The sequence below is a fragment of the Colossoma macropomum genome, unplaced genomic scaffold, assembly GCF_904425465.1.
Source record: "Colossoma macropomum unplaced genomic scaffold, Colossoma_macropomum, whole genome shotgun sequence".
NCBI classification, from domain to species: Eukaryota; Metazoa; Chordata; class Actinopteri; order Characiformes; family Serrasalmidae; genus Colossoma; species Colossoma macropomum.
The window spans coordinates 15453650-15470220 of record NW_023494790.1 but is presented as its reverse complement, the minus strand read 5'-3'; the positions used below and the strand labels follow the sequence as shown (position 1 = coordinate 15470220).

The window sequence follows — 16571 nt, the reverse complement described above, 5'->3', positions numbered from 1 at the left end:
CCTCTAAAATACGGCAATCTCCTCAACCATGCACTATTTACAATGCATAGCCAACATCCATATTAACTTATTACACTGACTTTGGATCTGGCTTTTTTCCCTTTACATCTGTTTATTATAGAACCAGCGCATGTGAAAGGAGTTTATTGGAAGGCCATATTGGGCTCTTGAACCCTTATATTGTGCAGTGTTGCCCTTAAGGGGAGTAAATCAAGCAATCACATTAATTTGTGCCCTTGTTTGAAGATGCATACTGCTCACTTGGATAAACGCTTCACACTTTCTTTCACTTCTTGGAACATATACAGTTTATTAGTTTAAATGTGCTACACATTTTAAATGGAGTCCTTCTTCTATGTCATGTTTCTCCACTTCATAAAACAATGTCTCAACACCGAACATTTACTCTGGACAGCAAGGGTGCTGGAACTGGAGTCATGACCACTTCTTGGGTCTTCTTTGAATAAAGCTTCAGACATGATTTGTAATTAAATTAATTTAGAAGAGCAGTGGTGGTCAATCAGATTTCATCTAGAAATGGTGTGGTAACCAGATGTCCACTGGCGGCCATCGACTTCTTGCCAGACATGAACTTTTTTGCCGCCTGAAGAAAAGAAATAAATTTGTTTTGGTTTGGTTTTTTTTTAAATAAAGCAACTGAAATAAAGAAAAATGACACGTTACAGTAGAATCCTTAGCTAAATTCAGTTCTGAGCTGTGGCTTACATTGACAACATCATTTGAAGACACTGCATCAATTTTTTGGGTAATTGCCTCCAGGGAATGGTAGGTGCCCTCAGTCAATGCTTGTGTCCCAATAGCTTCCAACAGGCTTTCTGAATTCTCAATAGACATCAGATACTCAGCCTTCAACTGGGTTCTAGACACACACAAACAAATTCATAGGTTCTGAGGTCCTGTTCAAATCCTGTTCACATTCAAATTGATCAGTAATTATGTTTACATGCATACGACAGCCCCAGTATAGAGAGGATGGAGACTAAGTTCTACCAATCAGATCAAGCAAATGGTTGAAAGTCTTCCAAAGTTTCACAAATCAGAAAAAAGTTTAAGATATGCATGCTAGAAGACTAAACACGGCAAGTAGCAGCACTCAAAATCACAGAAATGTGCGTTTGGAAAGGACTACACTTATCAGAGCACCACTGACTTAGGCATAAAACAGAAGAGGAGGTGGAAAAACACTGACATAGCTGATATGGAGGTCAAAATCAAAAAGGAGCACCTGTAAACATAGAAATTACCCCAGCACCCCATTTTAAATTAATCCTGTCTGAACAGGGCTAAAGAGGTACTCACTTGGCTCTACTGAGGTCAGATGCAGCAAGGTTTCCTTGTGCGATGGCACCAACTTGGCCAACAGCAGCCTTGATCACCTGAGGAATAGAAACAAGGAAGAAAAGGTAAGTCACAAATGGTCACTTTATTCTATCTCCATTCCAACAAGCGAGTAAGAAAGTTATCAGGCTTCGTCAGAAGATAATTGTTATTTGACAGCGTTGTACATCTGCCTTACCTCTCCAGTTGCATCAGCCTGTGAGATGGTGTATACACCAAAGAGTCCTGAGTCAGAGTAACTGGCATTGAATGCAGAAGCCTGTAGATGAGTAAAAGAGACAATACTGATCAAATGTCAAAACTGAGAAAACCTTTACAGCGGCTATAAACAAACACAAATGTGTTATGTTATAATGGCTATATATTAAGGGAATTAAAAGAGCTCTTTTGATGCGTTTTTTATGATTTTGAGAGGTAGCCTAGTACTTATCCAGCATGACGAATTGAAAATTTCATACAAATTGATGCCAAAACTCTATTTCATCGAAACTGAAGTTTCTTCAGGTGGTGACTCAAGAACTCATGAGAGCGGGCCAGGCTGATTTCAAGTTGATACTAAAAATTTATATCACTGAGCTCAAAATGAGTTGATTTGATAATGAATCTTAAAAAAATTATTAAATGCATCAAAAAATCAAACTTTTTTCCACAATTTGTTACTATTCAGACACATACACACACACAGAGAATATATGAATTATTATTAGAAAAGGTTATAATCTATTATAGCTTTCCTAAATCAATGCAATCAGCACTTTCAGAACAATTCACGGCACATTTTTCCACTCCTACATATTACTAACCCAGTCACTTTCACTCATGAAGGTTGTTCATTCAAAAGATAGCAGAGTATCTGAAGGTAGAAGACTTCACTTACATCAAAGGGCTGAGCTATAGCCTTAGAGATGGCCTGATCCAGTTTGCTGGTGGAACTGGAGCCTCTCTTGACACGCGGCCCTGCTCCCAGCACGTGCTGCAGCACACTGAAAGCCATGGCCTCAGCTGAGCTGGCCACTGCACTCTCAGCCACCACAACCGCATGTACCAAGCTGTCTCCTGTCTGATTCCGCAGCTCACCTGCATGTAGCACATGCCACCAGAGGATTTACATTACAGATTCACCACATAATTCATGTACAGTAGTAATTTGTTCTAATTAACCCCTTAAACGGTCTGTATGTGCACCCACAAATCAGTACTCTCACAACTATATAACTTAGTAGCTTTGTAGTGCTTACTGAATAATAAGCCTTACGATTATAAAAGCTAAACTAGTGTTGTGAAAAAGTGTTTGCCCCCTTCCTGATTTCTTATTCTTTTGCATGTTTGTCACACTTAAATGCTTCACATCGCCAAACAAATTTAAATATTAGATGAACATAACACAAGTAAACACAAAATGCAGTTTATAAATGAAGATCTTTATTATTAAGGGAAAAAGAAATCCAAACCTACAGGGCCCTGTGTGAAAAAGTGATTGCCCCTAAACCTAATAACTTGTTGGGCCACCCTTAGCAGCAACAACTGCAATCAAGCGCTTGCAATAACTGGCAATGAGTCTTTTACAGCACTGTGGAGGAATTTTGGCCCACTCATCTTTGCAGAATTGTTGTAATTCAGCCACATTGGAGGGTTTCCGAGCATGAACCGCCTTTTTAAGGTCATGCCACAGAATCTCAATTGGATTCAGATCAGGACTTTGACTAGGCCACTCCAAAGTCTTAATTTTGTTTTTCTTAAGCCATTCAGAGGTGGACTTGCTGGTGTGTTTTGGATCATTGTCCTGCTGCAGAACTCAAGTGCGCTTCAGCTTGAGGTCACAAACAGATGGCCGGACATTCTCCTTCAGGATTTTTTGGTAGACAGCAGAATTCATGGTTCCCTTTACCACAAGTCTTCCAGGTCCTGAAGCAGCAAAACAGCCCCAGACCATCACACTACCACCACCATATTTTACTGTTGGTATGATGTTCCTTTTCTGAAATGCTGTGTTACTTCTACACCAAATGTAATGGGCCATACCCCTTCCAAAAAGTTCAACTTTTGTTTCGTCAGTCCACAGAGTATTCTCCCAAAAGTCTTGGGGATCATCAAGATGTTTTCTGGCAAAACTGAGACGAGCCTTTATGTTCTTTTTGCTCAGCAGTAGTTTTCTTCTTGGAACTCTGCCATGCAGGCCATTTTTGCCCAGTCTCTTTCTTATGGTGGAGTCATGAACACTGACCTTAACTGAGGCAAGTGAGCCCTGCAGTTCTTCGGATGTTGTTGTGGGGTCTTTTGTGACCTCTTGGTTGAGTTGTCGCTGCGCTCTTGGAGTAATTTTGGTCATCCAGCCACTCCTGGGAAGGTTCACCACTGTTCCATGTTTTCGCCATTTCTCACTGTGGTTCACTGGAGTCCCAAAGCTTTAGAAATGGCTTTATAACCTTTTCCACACTTTTTCACACCACTATACGCAAGTTTTGAGAATTTGAAGACCTCTCTGGTGGAAAGGTGTAATTGCCTCCAATGTACAGAAAAACATGTTGCAACATCGGTAGTGCTTCGGACTCACCAAGCAGATGAATCTGATGAGTTTAATGATTGCATAGTTAGCATGATAACAGCTCTGCTCACCACAGAACGTCTTTCTTACAAACTCAAGTACTGACAAAAGCTTTGAGGATAAAGAATCTGAGATGGTCAAGCAACTGTCACTGTGTTTGGATCTGTACTTTAGCTTAACAAGCTACAGACCCAAACAGCGCAAGTTTGATTCTGAATTGCCGCTGACAGGTGTAGATGATTTTAAAGTCGGGTGACTGGTGTTAAAATGACAGAAACCAAACCTGTTCTGTGGTGTCTAGGACTGTATGATTTTGACTAAGCTAATGAGGGTTTAGTTAGCAGGCCAAACATCACAGCACAGGCTTGGTTCCAGCTAACTGATCCTAAAATGACACTCACTTAGAGGATATCTGAGTGACCGGTGTTAGAATGAAAGCTGCAGTAAAACATGTTCTGGGATACAGGCAGCTCTTGGCCGTCGCTGAGTAACTGTCATGCTTAGTTTTTTTTTGGCTCTGATACCCCCTCATTTTCTATTAGCACCACCTACTCTTGAGCTCCCACACCACCACTCAGTGAGCCCTTTTCATATAGAAATGGGTGGAACATTGCTTAGAAATACTGCAAAGAAATACAAATCTAGATAATGATTACGACAGAGAAGAGAACTACCACAAACAAGTAACCTTTTGGACGTGATAACACTGTCTCAATATGAAAAAACGTTCTGTATTAGTACAGAGAGGGAAATATTCTGGGTTTGATGAAGTATTACCTCCATGGTACACAGCTTTTGACCCAACAGTGCCTGTTCCACTACGAATATTAAGGAACTGCTCTCCTACTTGCTTGAGGATGACATGGTCCACACCTGTACAACAAAACAAAACAAACAAACAAAAAAAAAAGATGTTATTGTTTAATCCACACACCCAGTAGACACTTTTTTTAAGGAATAAAGTGCCAGATGACACACCGACTCTTGGCAAATATGCTTTCATGATTTACGGAGCTTTCTAATTAAGAACAGATCAGGTCTAGAACAATCACTATAGACTATATTATTCATATTATCATCTCCTGATTATTTTGATGATTAACAAATTGTCATTTTTTCCCCAAACAGCACGTAACATTTCACTGATTCCAAAATACTTAGCTGCAAAAGATAAAAACTTACCTAAAATTAAAAAATAAAAAGTCATTTGAATGACATACTAAAAAAAAACAAGCCAGTCATGGCTTGTCATTGCCGTGCCTTTATTTTATTTTTTTTTTTAGCACTGTTGACTGCAGAAACCTTCACTTTATAGAAGTAGCCTGAGCACCACTGCTTTCATAATGTTAATGCACACACACACACACACCCCTAGGGGCAATTTAGTATCTCCAATTGGCCTGACTTCAAGTCTTTGGACTGTAAGAGGAAACCGGTAAACATGCAATTGATAAGTAGAAACATATGTGCATTTGCGAGATTCTGCTGGTGTGGGTTTTATCTTTTTGTGACCCACCCAAAAGCAATAACAGTGAACAAAATGTAAAGTATGACTTTACAATGACCTGCAGCTACCATGTCTATGATTATAAACTAATCAATACAACTGATTCATCAAGATGAATTGAAATTAAGATTAATTAAAATTAAGATTAATATAAGAATAATTAATTGATGTTTTTTTTTAATCAGTAAATCAACAGCCCTAATCAGGTCTAGGGCAATGTGAAAATACAAATACAATACAATGACATACCAAGCCCAACAAGAGCCATTCTTCCACTTGTAAAATTGTTTTGAACAAAGGTGTGCATCTGTGAAAAAAAAATTACAAAAAGATAATCAGTTAAAGACTACCAAATAACTGTACATCCACATCCATTACGGCTTTGGGTCTTACCTGGTCTGTGGTGATTTTGCCAACCATGTAGTCTGGACAGTACAAGGAGTTGGAGAGGGCATTCTTGTAAGCAGCAGCATGCAGATTCTCAAGGACACCTTTGGAGGAACAGAGTGACAATAAGATCAAGTGCACAAGCTAGCACCAATGATGAGAATCCAAGAAAGCTTATGCTAATGAAAACGCACCAATCTGCGGGCTCTGGTTGGCGATGGCATTGTCCACTTTCACCCTGGGAGTGAGTTCAGACAGCTCCCATGGCCGAAACTCTGGTGCAGTGGTCACATTGATCAGATACTCCATAACCGTGTCACTACAATCAAACACATATAATGAAACCTTAATGGGAGGAAAAAGCACACACTTTGCCAAATAAAAATGCCAAATAAAGGACATTTTTCACATCCTACTTACATATGATCTCTCAAACAGTCCACAGTGTACAACATGGTTTCCCGGGTTGTAGTCACACTGTATAAAAAATATGCCACAGATATAAGGCCACAGCACACTGAGCCAACATTCCACAACAAACACCAATATTCTAATGGAACGGCAGTTGACTGGCTTTATAAAGGGGACTGTCTCATAAAGCATGTTCAGTTAGAGTTTCTGTCTAAAGCTAAAAGATTATTAATTATTGGTTTAAATAATTGGTTTAAAATCACAAGAGCAAATATAGCCACAAGCGGCAACGAGCGAGTCCAAGCATACATCAGCCCAATTAGACCAAATAGGCAACCATGGTGAAAAGCACAGTGTGCCAAACAAACTTAAGCCAAAATACCAGACAACGAGTGAAATTTCTGACATAACACATAATTACAAAGTTATTCAGGTCAGTCAACTGAATCAAATGGCACCACTTGTTTAGCTGTAGACTTTGTAACAACCTTGTAATAGCATTTTTGCTGATTTTTGAGTTTTTTTGAGTGTAATGTGCCCCCTAAAGGCCAATCTGGACCAAATGTTGCAAACCCCATCTGAGTCTCAATTTATACAAACACCAGAAGTTTTGAGATGACAGGACCAAAGACTGATGACTTATAGCAAATCAAGCTAGCAATGCCATGGCCGCAGTGATAAACTGATAGAGCAACATCATGATGAGTGAAAAATTCAACATTTTTTGATGATTATTTACCTAGAGACGCCAGAGAGTATTTCTAGACCAATTTCGAAAAGTTTGGATCAAAATCCAGAGACTAGTTCAAAAAGTATGGTTTTCAAACAGTTAAAGATTACAAAAAAAAACTATGCATTTTTATAATAAAATTGTAATTGCAAATTTGTTTGTCACACTGTTCTACATTTGATTAATATAGATTTTGGGTCTTAATAACATGTAATAATTAATTGAATTTCATGACTAGCGTCCCCCAGTGGCCAAATCTGTTAAAACTTCACTGGTTGTTAGAAAGTGGCTACCTAAAGACATCACTCAAGTTTCATGATGATTGGTCAGTGTTAAGCCTGTCAAAAGCCTACTTAATGCTGATTGGCTGATGGCGGCCCTAAATTTCAATGTAACAAATTGTCCATAGACACTTATACTATGTCCAGTAGATGCTGCCTGCCAAGTTTCAGCTTGATCGGATGCACAGATGCTGAGAAACAGTTAACTGGCAATTACCAATCCCCCTAATGACTTATGCCCACCAACATTGATAGTTCACCATAGAATCTTCTTCTGAATGTGTCTGTCAAGTTTCCATGTTTTTGGCTGAAGCATTCTCGAGTTATAGAGCTAGAATTTTGAATTATGTCATAAGCTATGTTAATTAGCATAGGGCAGCCATTCTGTTTATAAAAGTCAAGATGTTTTTGATAATTATTGATGTTCAGGCTCACGAACCCCAGATTTCCTCCCACGGCCTCAATCCCACGGCAGATCCTGAAAGCAGAGGCTCCTTTGGTAGTCTGGAAATAGCAGCATGTGAACAAGTGAGCATTAAGAGAGTCATTAAACTCAAGTGCATTCAAAGCATGTTGATTTACTGCCGCCATCACTACTTACCAGACCACTTGCCAGTCGAAGCAAGTGTGTGACACCCAGGCTGTCCATAGTTTCATAGCGACTGCCAGCCCTCACAAGCACACCAATACGAGAGGCAGGGGAATAATTTTCCAGTGAAGCAATCACCAACCCGCTCGACAATTTGGTCACCTGAAAAGGGTGAAATTTAACTATTAGTGTGAGCTGCTCTTATAACGGAGGCATTTATTTATAGGGTTGTTAGTCTACAACCATAAAACAAGTTCCACAGCTAACTGTATGTATTATTAAAAAAGGCCAATTATAGAGAGGTAATAACAACAACCAATGTATGAATGTTTACCCGCGTAAACTGCGCTATAACAACTAGCTGATTGGGCGTCAGGACATCATCATATTTGATTAATGTATTGTCCACCTATTGTTTAGTTTTTTTCCTCATGTTCATTTTACATAGTTTATTTTTGCAAATGCTGAACTATATCTCTGTCTTTTCATATGCTTCATATGCATAGGAGCATTTTGATGTCTTTGTATTCGTAGTATTCTGTAGTGCATAACAGAATACACACTTTGGTATCATTTTCATCTATCAGCGTTTTGTCACTACAATACCCAGCATGCATTATCATAGAACCATTGAGAATCTCCCCGTGCTAAAAAATATCCTGTCAGAGCACAGCCACTAATGTAGAGTAGGGCTGCAACGATTAGTCGACATAATCAATAACACTGATTATAAAAATTTGTTGACTTAGAATTTCAGTGTTGACACGTCAATAATTTGTAACTGCAACGCACTACAGGAAGTACTGGGGGCAGTATCGCTTCCATTGGCATGACTGCATTCTGTACTAATGAAGAACATATTGAATTATGGCGCAGCTTAGAGACTCTGAAGAAGGCGAAGCAAAAAAAGCGAGACCAAAACTTTAAAAAAAAAGTATGGGAGCATTTCAGCGAAAATAAACCATGAATGCAGGCACTGTAAAAGCAGAGTTGTAATTTCGGCAGAACTATGATGATGCATGAGCATCTGAAACACAAGCACCCTGCAGCTGTGATGTTCACAAATTCTGCGTCTGTGTGGCTTGAGCGACACGGAAAGTCTTGCTTTTCACTTTGTAGCCCATGTTAACTGGTCACGGCTTTCACACAGGCTGCGCGTGCAAAGCGGAAGCAGAGAACTTGTAGAGAGAAAAATTACCACTCTGTAATGTCTACAGGGTTTCTCAAATGCTAGAGGGAGCTCCCGAGCGAGTCCAAAATGAATGGGTTAAGATGGAGCATTTGAGCAAAATCATAGTTTATAAATGCTTAAACATTTTTAATGTAAAAGGATACATTCAGTTCCTGAACACTGAATAGCATAAAACATACTGCTGTAATCATTTTAAGAGCTTTAAACTCAAGTTATAGGAGTTTAAAACGGCGCCTCATGTACGTCCATGATGTCTGTGAGTGCGAACAGCCAGGTGCTCCGTTCATGAACCAATCAGCACTCACTAGCAGTAATGCCAGCATTCTGCTGCCCAAAACCCATTTGCTGTAGAAAAAGGAAATATATAGGTAAGTTTTCTTTGCTTTTTTTAGTGAAATACATCTCACTATTTTCTAAAATTAAAAGATAGTTCTGCGCAAGTGATTAGAAACTATTTTAACTTTTCGTTTTAAGCTGTTGAGCTCCATTTACTCCCAATCATTGAGAACTCCTCATAAACCAGCTCTGGCGGAAGAGTCCCAGACGCTGCAATAAAGAGCAGCGGTGTTCAGAGAATAGACCCTGCGCCAATTTTTCAGTTATGCTATTTCAGTTATGTTAGCTAACGCGTGGGAACATCACCTCAAAGAAGAAAGCCAGCCTCGCTCCAGAGCACGTCAATATGCTCACGTTCCTGCACTGCTAATGGTTATTTTGAACTGGAAGTTATTTTGAATTGGACTGGAAGAAGTTATTTTTTTTACATTTGATGCCTTATTTGAACCTTTGCACTTCCGGACCCAGCAAGACTTTTATATAGGATGGACTTTTAGTACTCAAATGTCACTTTAAGCAAACTTATTACACAGTTTGTTTTTGACTTGCAAAGTTATAATTTCTGCAACTTAACAGCCCCCAATGCTGGGGCAGAGGCTGCTATTTACAGTTACATTTTTGCACATTATCTTGCACAAAGCCTTCTTGCACTTTAATTTACTGTTATCTACTATAGTCATCATGTCTTCATCAGTATAATGTTGATTTTGCATTTCAGACCTCAACGTCAAGCCAGACTTTCTTTTTGAGTCTGTGTACATGAGGTTAATAGAGACTTATGATATGGTTCAAAAATACCCATAACATTCAACTCCTTTGATGTTTCTCCTTACTTTTTAAGGCTTTGCAGGGAGACTCAACTACATTTTAGCATGCTTGTTTGTCTCCTGAGTCTGACACTTCTTTCAATTTCAATGACACATCTTATAGAGTAGCTTTAAACTATGCAAATAAATATAACTTGTGCATTACAATTTTGCAGAAAAATAAACATATTTAAATTGTTCTCTATAAAGGATGTGTTAACTTATTTTCACTTAGAAAATCAATAAAACATGTAATTTGACCAGGCATGGTAAACCTTTGGCATATGACTATAGTGTGTATTTTCAAGTATCATGATGTTGTATTTTTGCCATGTGGCCCACCTTAGCTGCGGTTAGTGTGATGCAAAATAAACTTACAAACTGGCCTCCATTTTGCAAATTAACTCACCTAGAGAGATAAAAGCAGAGTGACTCTGAAACTCACATATTCAAAATATTGTATTACTACACACTGCAAGGAAAAGTGGTACTGTTAGTAGCTACTTTTTCATCAATCTGACATACAGACACGCACATACATGTACATCCTGGTACGTGTGGCAGACACCCGTGGACACCTTAAGGCCCGACAAAGGCTCAGTCAAGTGTGGGTGGCTTTGTTGAGCCACATAGGCCCGTCTCTGTGGAGAGAAAGAAAAGTCAACATCCACTGACCTGAACCTCCTGCGGCAGAAACTTAACCGCCTCTGCGACCTCCACCTTATGGGCAGCCTGGGCTGCATAAAGCCTCCTCTGAAAATCAGAAAAGGAAGAGGCAGCATCAGGCCGCAGTTATGCCTCAGCACTAATAACGCCTTTGAAAATAGAAGATACAATGAAGAAGAGGCAAAGACTGGACAGCTGAACATTTATTCCTGCTGTTAACTGACACAATAACACTACTACTACTACTAATAATAATAATAAAAAAAAATAATAATATATTACTACTACTACTACTAATTAGGGTCCAAGCACATAGTGCTTAGGACCCTATTGTTATTGTTAGAGTTTTTCCTTCTTATTATTATTCCTTCTGTCCGATAAAACGAATCACCCAGACCAAACCGTAAGTCCTAGAGACATGAAACTTGGTCAATAGGTAGTAGTCCCTCCCGCTACTCAGGCGCACGACATGAGCCCAATTGGCCTATAGGGGGCGATTTTGCGCAACACAACACGTTTGAGCCTATATAACTCCTCACCCAGATTTTTTTCATTTTTTTCCTGATTCCTTGCATCCAACAAAACAACTTTGTAATTTGGACTCTGCCTACTTAGATTTTGAGCTAATTTGCATAATATGCAAAAATTACTTTTGAGAACTAGTCCTATAGTTTTCATCCTATCCTCATGTTTCTGGTGTCAAAGAATTCAGCATAGCCTCAACCCCAATAATTATCCAGCACATTTTTAGTTTTGTAAATAATATGGCTGCCATATGCTAATTAATCCTTCTAGAAAAATCAAAATAATTCTTATTTAATTAAAAAATCTATAACTCAAGAATCCTTCACCCATCTTGTACAGATTTTCATTTTTGGTCAAACAACGTAGATGACATCATGCAGTGCAGTGTTCCAAACAATTTTGTCATCATAGGTGTATTTAAAAAGTGCATAGTTTTTTTCAATCGTTAATTGTTTGAAAATAGCACTTTTTGAACTAGTCCATGGAATTTGAAGCTAATTTCTCAAAACTGGTCTAGAAATACTCTGTAGCCTCTCTAGGTAAATAATTATCCAGCACATTTTAAATTTTTTGCTCATTGTGGTCTCGCTTCAGCATTGAATCATTGCAGCCACGGCACTGCTAGCTTAAATTGCTATAGCTCATCAGTCATTGGTCCGATCATCTTAAAATTTTAAAGATGTCTATAAATTGAGACTCTGATGTGGTTTGGAATTTGATCCTGATTGGCCAATAGGGGCGATTTAGCACTGAAAAACACCTAAAATCTTTAAAAATGTTATTACAACGATACTACAAAGTCTACAGATAAATAAGAGGTGTCCTTTGATTCAGTCCATTAATCTGAACATGTAATTACAAAGTTATTATGTCATAAATTGGTCTCCTTCTCTGGTATTTTGAATTATTCATTTAAAGACTACAGCTTATTATACCAAGGTCAAAAGGTCAATCTGAACAAATTCGGTGAACATCTTTGATGAACGTCCCTGATCAATTTTCATGTGGAGACCTTTGGACCAATTCTGACCCACTTTCACTTAGCTCCTCTATGTCAAAAGGGCCCTTATGAGTGCAGTGGGTCTCATTATGTCATGCTTATCAAAGGCTTTAACATGGAGAAACAATATAGTTTGCAAACATAACTAAGACAGATATTTTACCATTACTCATGTATTTTTGACGTCTATGTTGATAATCTTTTGCATGTTCTACAAACATTTGTAGATCAGTAAATTGAAATGTAAACGTGTCATTTTTCATGATAAATGAAGGCCTGTTGATAAACTCAGACTTCTTTTCAGCCCCTCTGCCTAGAAAGTAGTAGTATTAGGGTCCAAGCACACATGTGCGTAGGACCCTATTGCTGTTGCTAAAATTTTTCTTATTATTCTTTTTCTCCTAAAAAACATGTTGTGAAGCAGAGACCGTAAGTCCTAGAGACACCAAACTTGGTGGGTAGGTGTAGCAACAAAAATTACCCCAACTGGCCAAAGGGGGCGTGCAACAGAGCAGCAAAACACGTTTTGCTTCATAACTCCTAAACCAAGATGTGTACAGACAAAATTCTTTTTGTAGCTGATTCCTTGGGTCAAGCCAAACAACATTTTTAGTTCCGCCCACTAAGATTTATTGCTAATTTGCATAATATGCAAAACCTACTTTTGCAAACTAGTCCTAGGTTTTTCACTCCATCCTTATGATTCTGGTATCATGAAAAACAGGAGAGTCTGTTTATGAATATTCATCACAAACATCTTGACTTTTATAAACAATATGGCTGCCATATCCTAATTATTCCTTGACAAAATTCAAAATTCATTTAACACTCTATAACTCAAGAACGCTTCAGCCAAAAACATTGAAACATCACAGGCTTATTCAAGACAATATTCTGTGGAAGCAATTCAATTTTGTTGGGCATGTCAATTGGGGGTGGTGTAATTGCCAATTAACTGTTTCTCAGCATCCGTGCATCCGATCAAGCTGAAACTTGGCAGGCAGCATCTACTAGACAAAGTATAAATAAATTCTCTAAGGAAAATTTGATACAGTGAAATTTAGGGCCGCCATTAGCCAATCAGCATTCAGTAGGCTTTTGACAGGCATACCATTGACCAATCATCATGAAACTTGAATGGTGTCTCTATATAGCCACTTTCTAACAACCAGTGAAGTTTCAACAGATTTGGCCACTGCGCTAGTCATGGAAATCACTTAATTATAACATGTTATTAAGACATAATTACAATTTTGACCCAAAATCTATATGAATCAAATGTAGAACAGTGTGCCAAATCAATTTGCAATTACATAAAAAGCATAGCTTTTTGGTAATTTTTAACTGTTTGAAAACCATACTTTTCGAACTAGTCTCTGGATTTTGATCCAAATTTTTAAAAATTGGTCTAGAAATACTCTCTGGTGTCTCTAGGTAGACCCAGACCCAGATGGGGTTTGCAACATTTGGTCCAGATTGGCCTTTAGGGGGCGCATTAGCACTCAAAAACACAAAAAAAGCAAAAATGCAATATATTACAAGGTTGTTACATAGTCTACAGATAAACACATGGTGCCTTTTGATGCAGTTGACTGAGCTGAACAACTTTGTTATTACATGTTATGTCAGATATTTCAGTCATTGTTGGGTATTTTGGCTTAAATTTGTTTGGCATACTGTGCTTTTCACCATGGGTGCCTATTTGGTCTAAATGGGCTCATGCATGCTTGGACCCGCTCACTGTCGCTTGCGGCTATATTTATTATTATTATTATTATGACAACAACAACAACTTTATTTACGAAGCACTTTTCCTACTGGTGGCAACTCAAAGTGCTTTACAGACAGGTGATGAAGATTAACAGCAACAGAAGAAATTGAGTTTGATTTTATTATAGTTACTGTTCAGTAACAAACAACATAAAATTTAAGTAAGTTAAGCGTATGCACTTAAAATCCTAATGCGAAATGTAATTATATATATATATATATATATATATACACACACACACACACATATATGTATATATATATGTATATATACACACACATATATATATATATATATATATATATATATGTGTGTGTGTGTGTGTGTGTGTGTATAAAATTCATTAATAACTCATATATGGTCATATTGATTCATAATTAATATATTTAAAAAATAATATGAACAATACAGAGGTAGAACTTAAATAAAAAGCTAAATAAGAAAAGTTTACAAACAATTCTTAAAAAAACACAATTTTAATATACACCGATCAGGCATAACATTATGACCACCTCCTTGTTTCTATGCTCATTGTCCATTTTATCAGCTCCACTTACTACATAGGTGCACTTTGTAGATCTACAATTACAGACTGTCATCCATCTGTTTCTCTGCATACTTTGTTAGCCCCACTTTTACCCTGTTCTTCAGTGGTCAGGACCCCCATGGACCCTCACAGAGCAGGTACTATTTGGGTGGTGGATCATTCTCAGCACTGCTGAGTTTGTAAACACCTCAGTGTCACTGCTGGACTGAGAATAGTCCACCAACCAAAAATATCCAGCCAACAGCATCCTGTGGGCAGCATCCTGTGATCACTGATGAAGGACTAGAAGATGACCAACACAAACTGTGCAGCAGCAGATGAGCTATCGTCTCTGACTTTACATCTACAAGGTGGACTGACAAAGTAGGAGTGTCTAATAGAGTGGACAGTGAGTGGACACAGTGTTTAAAAACTCCAGCAGCACTGTTGTGTCTGATCCACTCGTACCAGCAGAACACACACTAACACACCACCACCACGTCAGTGTTACTGCAGTGCTGAGAATGTATGAGTATTTCAGCCATGAGCCTTTCTAAATGAATACAGGACATCCAATCAGAACAGAGATTAGTCTTGAAGGTGCAGTAACAGAAACTGTTTAACTGCAAGTAATAAAGAAAAGTTGGGAAATGGTCATAAAAAATGAATTATGACCATTTTGGTACACATAACCACACAAATGTTATTAAAATTAAACACAAGAAAAATGTATGATATGGCCAGTTTAAAGCAAACATGCCCGTACCGTTGTTTCCGAAAAATGTCAGGACCACCACAGAGCAGGTATTATTTGGGTGGTAGATCATTCTCAGCACAACAGATAGACTACGGTCTGGAATTATAGAACTACACAGTGCACCTATATGGTAAGTGAAGTTGATAAAACAGATAAAGAGGGTAGATACAAAGAGGTTTACTTAACTGAGTCAGTTCATATAAACAGTCATGAGTCAACAATTTACATAGTTTAAAAAAAAAGTGTTATGTGTGATTTTGGGCAAACTCCACAATGGGGAATAAAGATTATTAGTGTTATTAGAAATGTATTCACAGGCACTTTAAATCAAGCCGCATACTTTCTAAAGCCCAGAGAAATGAACATGACTGGTGCATAAAGTTAACTTCTCTTTAGTTTTGCACTAGAGTGACAGTGCTTAGCTAACAAGTCTCTGTCAATGGGTGACAGACTTCTATTATATTAGGAAGCTGAAGCTGGCTTTATTTTCACCAGCTTCATGTTCGAATTTTCCCGTTCCACCTTAAATGGTGCAGCAGTTCCATTCTGAGCATTCTGAGGCAGAGGTGCTAGAATGGAACTGCGGCACCATTTAAGGTGAAACGGGAAAATTTGATCATAGCTCGTACAACTAAAGATGCCAATGCCAGACAGCATTCATGTCGTGACTGGGATAAGAGGGAAATGATTCTGTTTGATTAATTTAAGTAAAGGTACGGATGTAATGGCTCTTATCAAAGACGCTGCAGCTCATCCATGTTAGCGCTCACAAAGGACTCTTCCTGTATACGTTAGTCACATTGCTGTGAGCTCGAAATGCTATCAAGAACTAACTCTTCAACAACACATTTATAAAAAAAGAGGTCCTCACCGACAAGTGACCTATTCCCCGAATCCCCTTCATGTTCTCTCTCTCCTTCAACAAGAGCCGAGAGCATATATGTCTGACCTGGACGTCCTACCCACAAGCGACCACGTTTCTCTGCGCTCCTCCCGTAACAGTTCACTTTACCCGCACACTGCCCCCTGCTGAAGCGGAGAGGAACCCGGTTGGTGGGTGGTGGGGAAAAGAAATTCATATAAACACTTTTTTTTGGCTGTTATATTTTTAAGAGCTTTTAAACTAGTGTTTAAAAACCGGGGTTTGTCAAACGCTAGAGGGCGCTCCCGATTACAAAACTAA

The 16571-nt window shown here is 38.5% G+C and overlaps 1 protein-coding gene across 2 annotated transcripts; it reads right to left on the bottom strand.

The window, feature by feature from the left end:
* Nucleotides 1-284: 284 nt before the first annotated feature.
* LOC118809207 (cytochrome b-c1 complex subunit 2, mitochondrial) lies at nt 285-16398 on the bottom strand. 2 transcript variants are annotated; one of them, XM_036572302.1, is made up of 14 exons: nt 16260-16398; nt 10683-10784; nt 7822-7971; nt 7660-7724; nt 6219-6275; nt 5993-6117; nt 5805-5902; nt 5661-5718; nt 4682-4777; nt 2237-2436; nt 1538-1618; nt 1321-1397; nt 727-880; nt 285-604 (listed from the first exon to the last, which is right to left on the bottom strand). In XM_036572302.1, the coding sequence occupies exons 1-14, from the start codon at nt 16290-16292 to the stop codon at nt 521-523; spliced, it is 1380 nt and encodes a 459-aa protein (XP_036428195.1). In that variant the 5' UTR covers nt 16293-16398; the 3' UTR covers nt 285-520. The 2 variants fall into 2 exon arrangements, with proteins under 2 accessions (XP_036428195.1, XP_036428196.1); XM_036572303.1 differs by lacking the exon at nt 10683-10784 and adding an exon at nt 10819-10896 and having other exon boundaries at nt 16260-16395.
* Between the last annotated feature and the right edge of the window lie 173 nt (nt 16399-16571).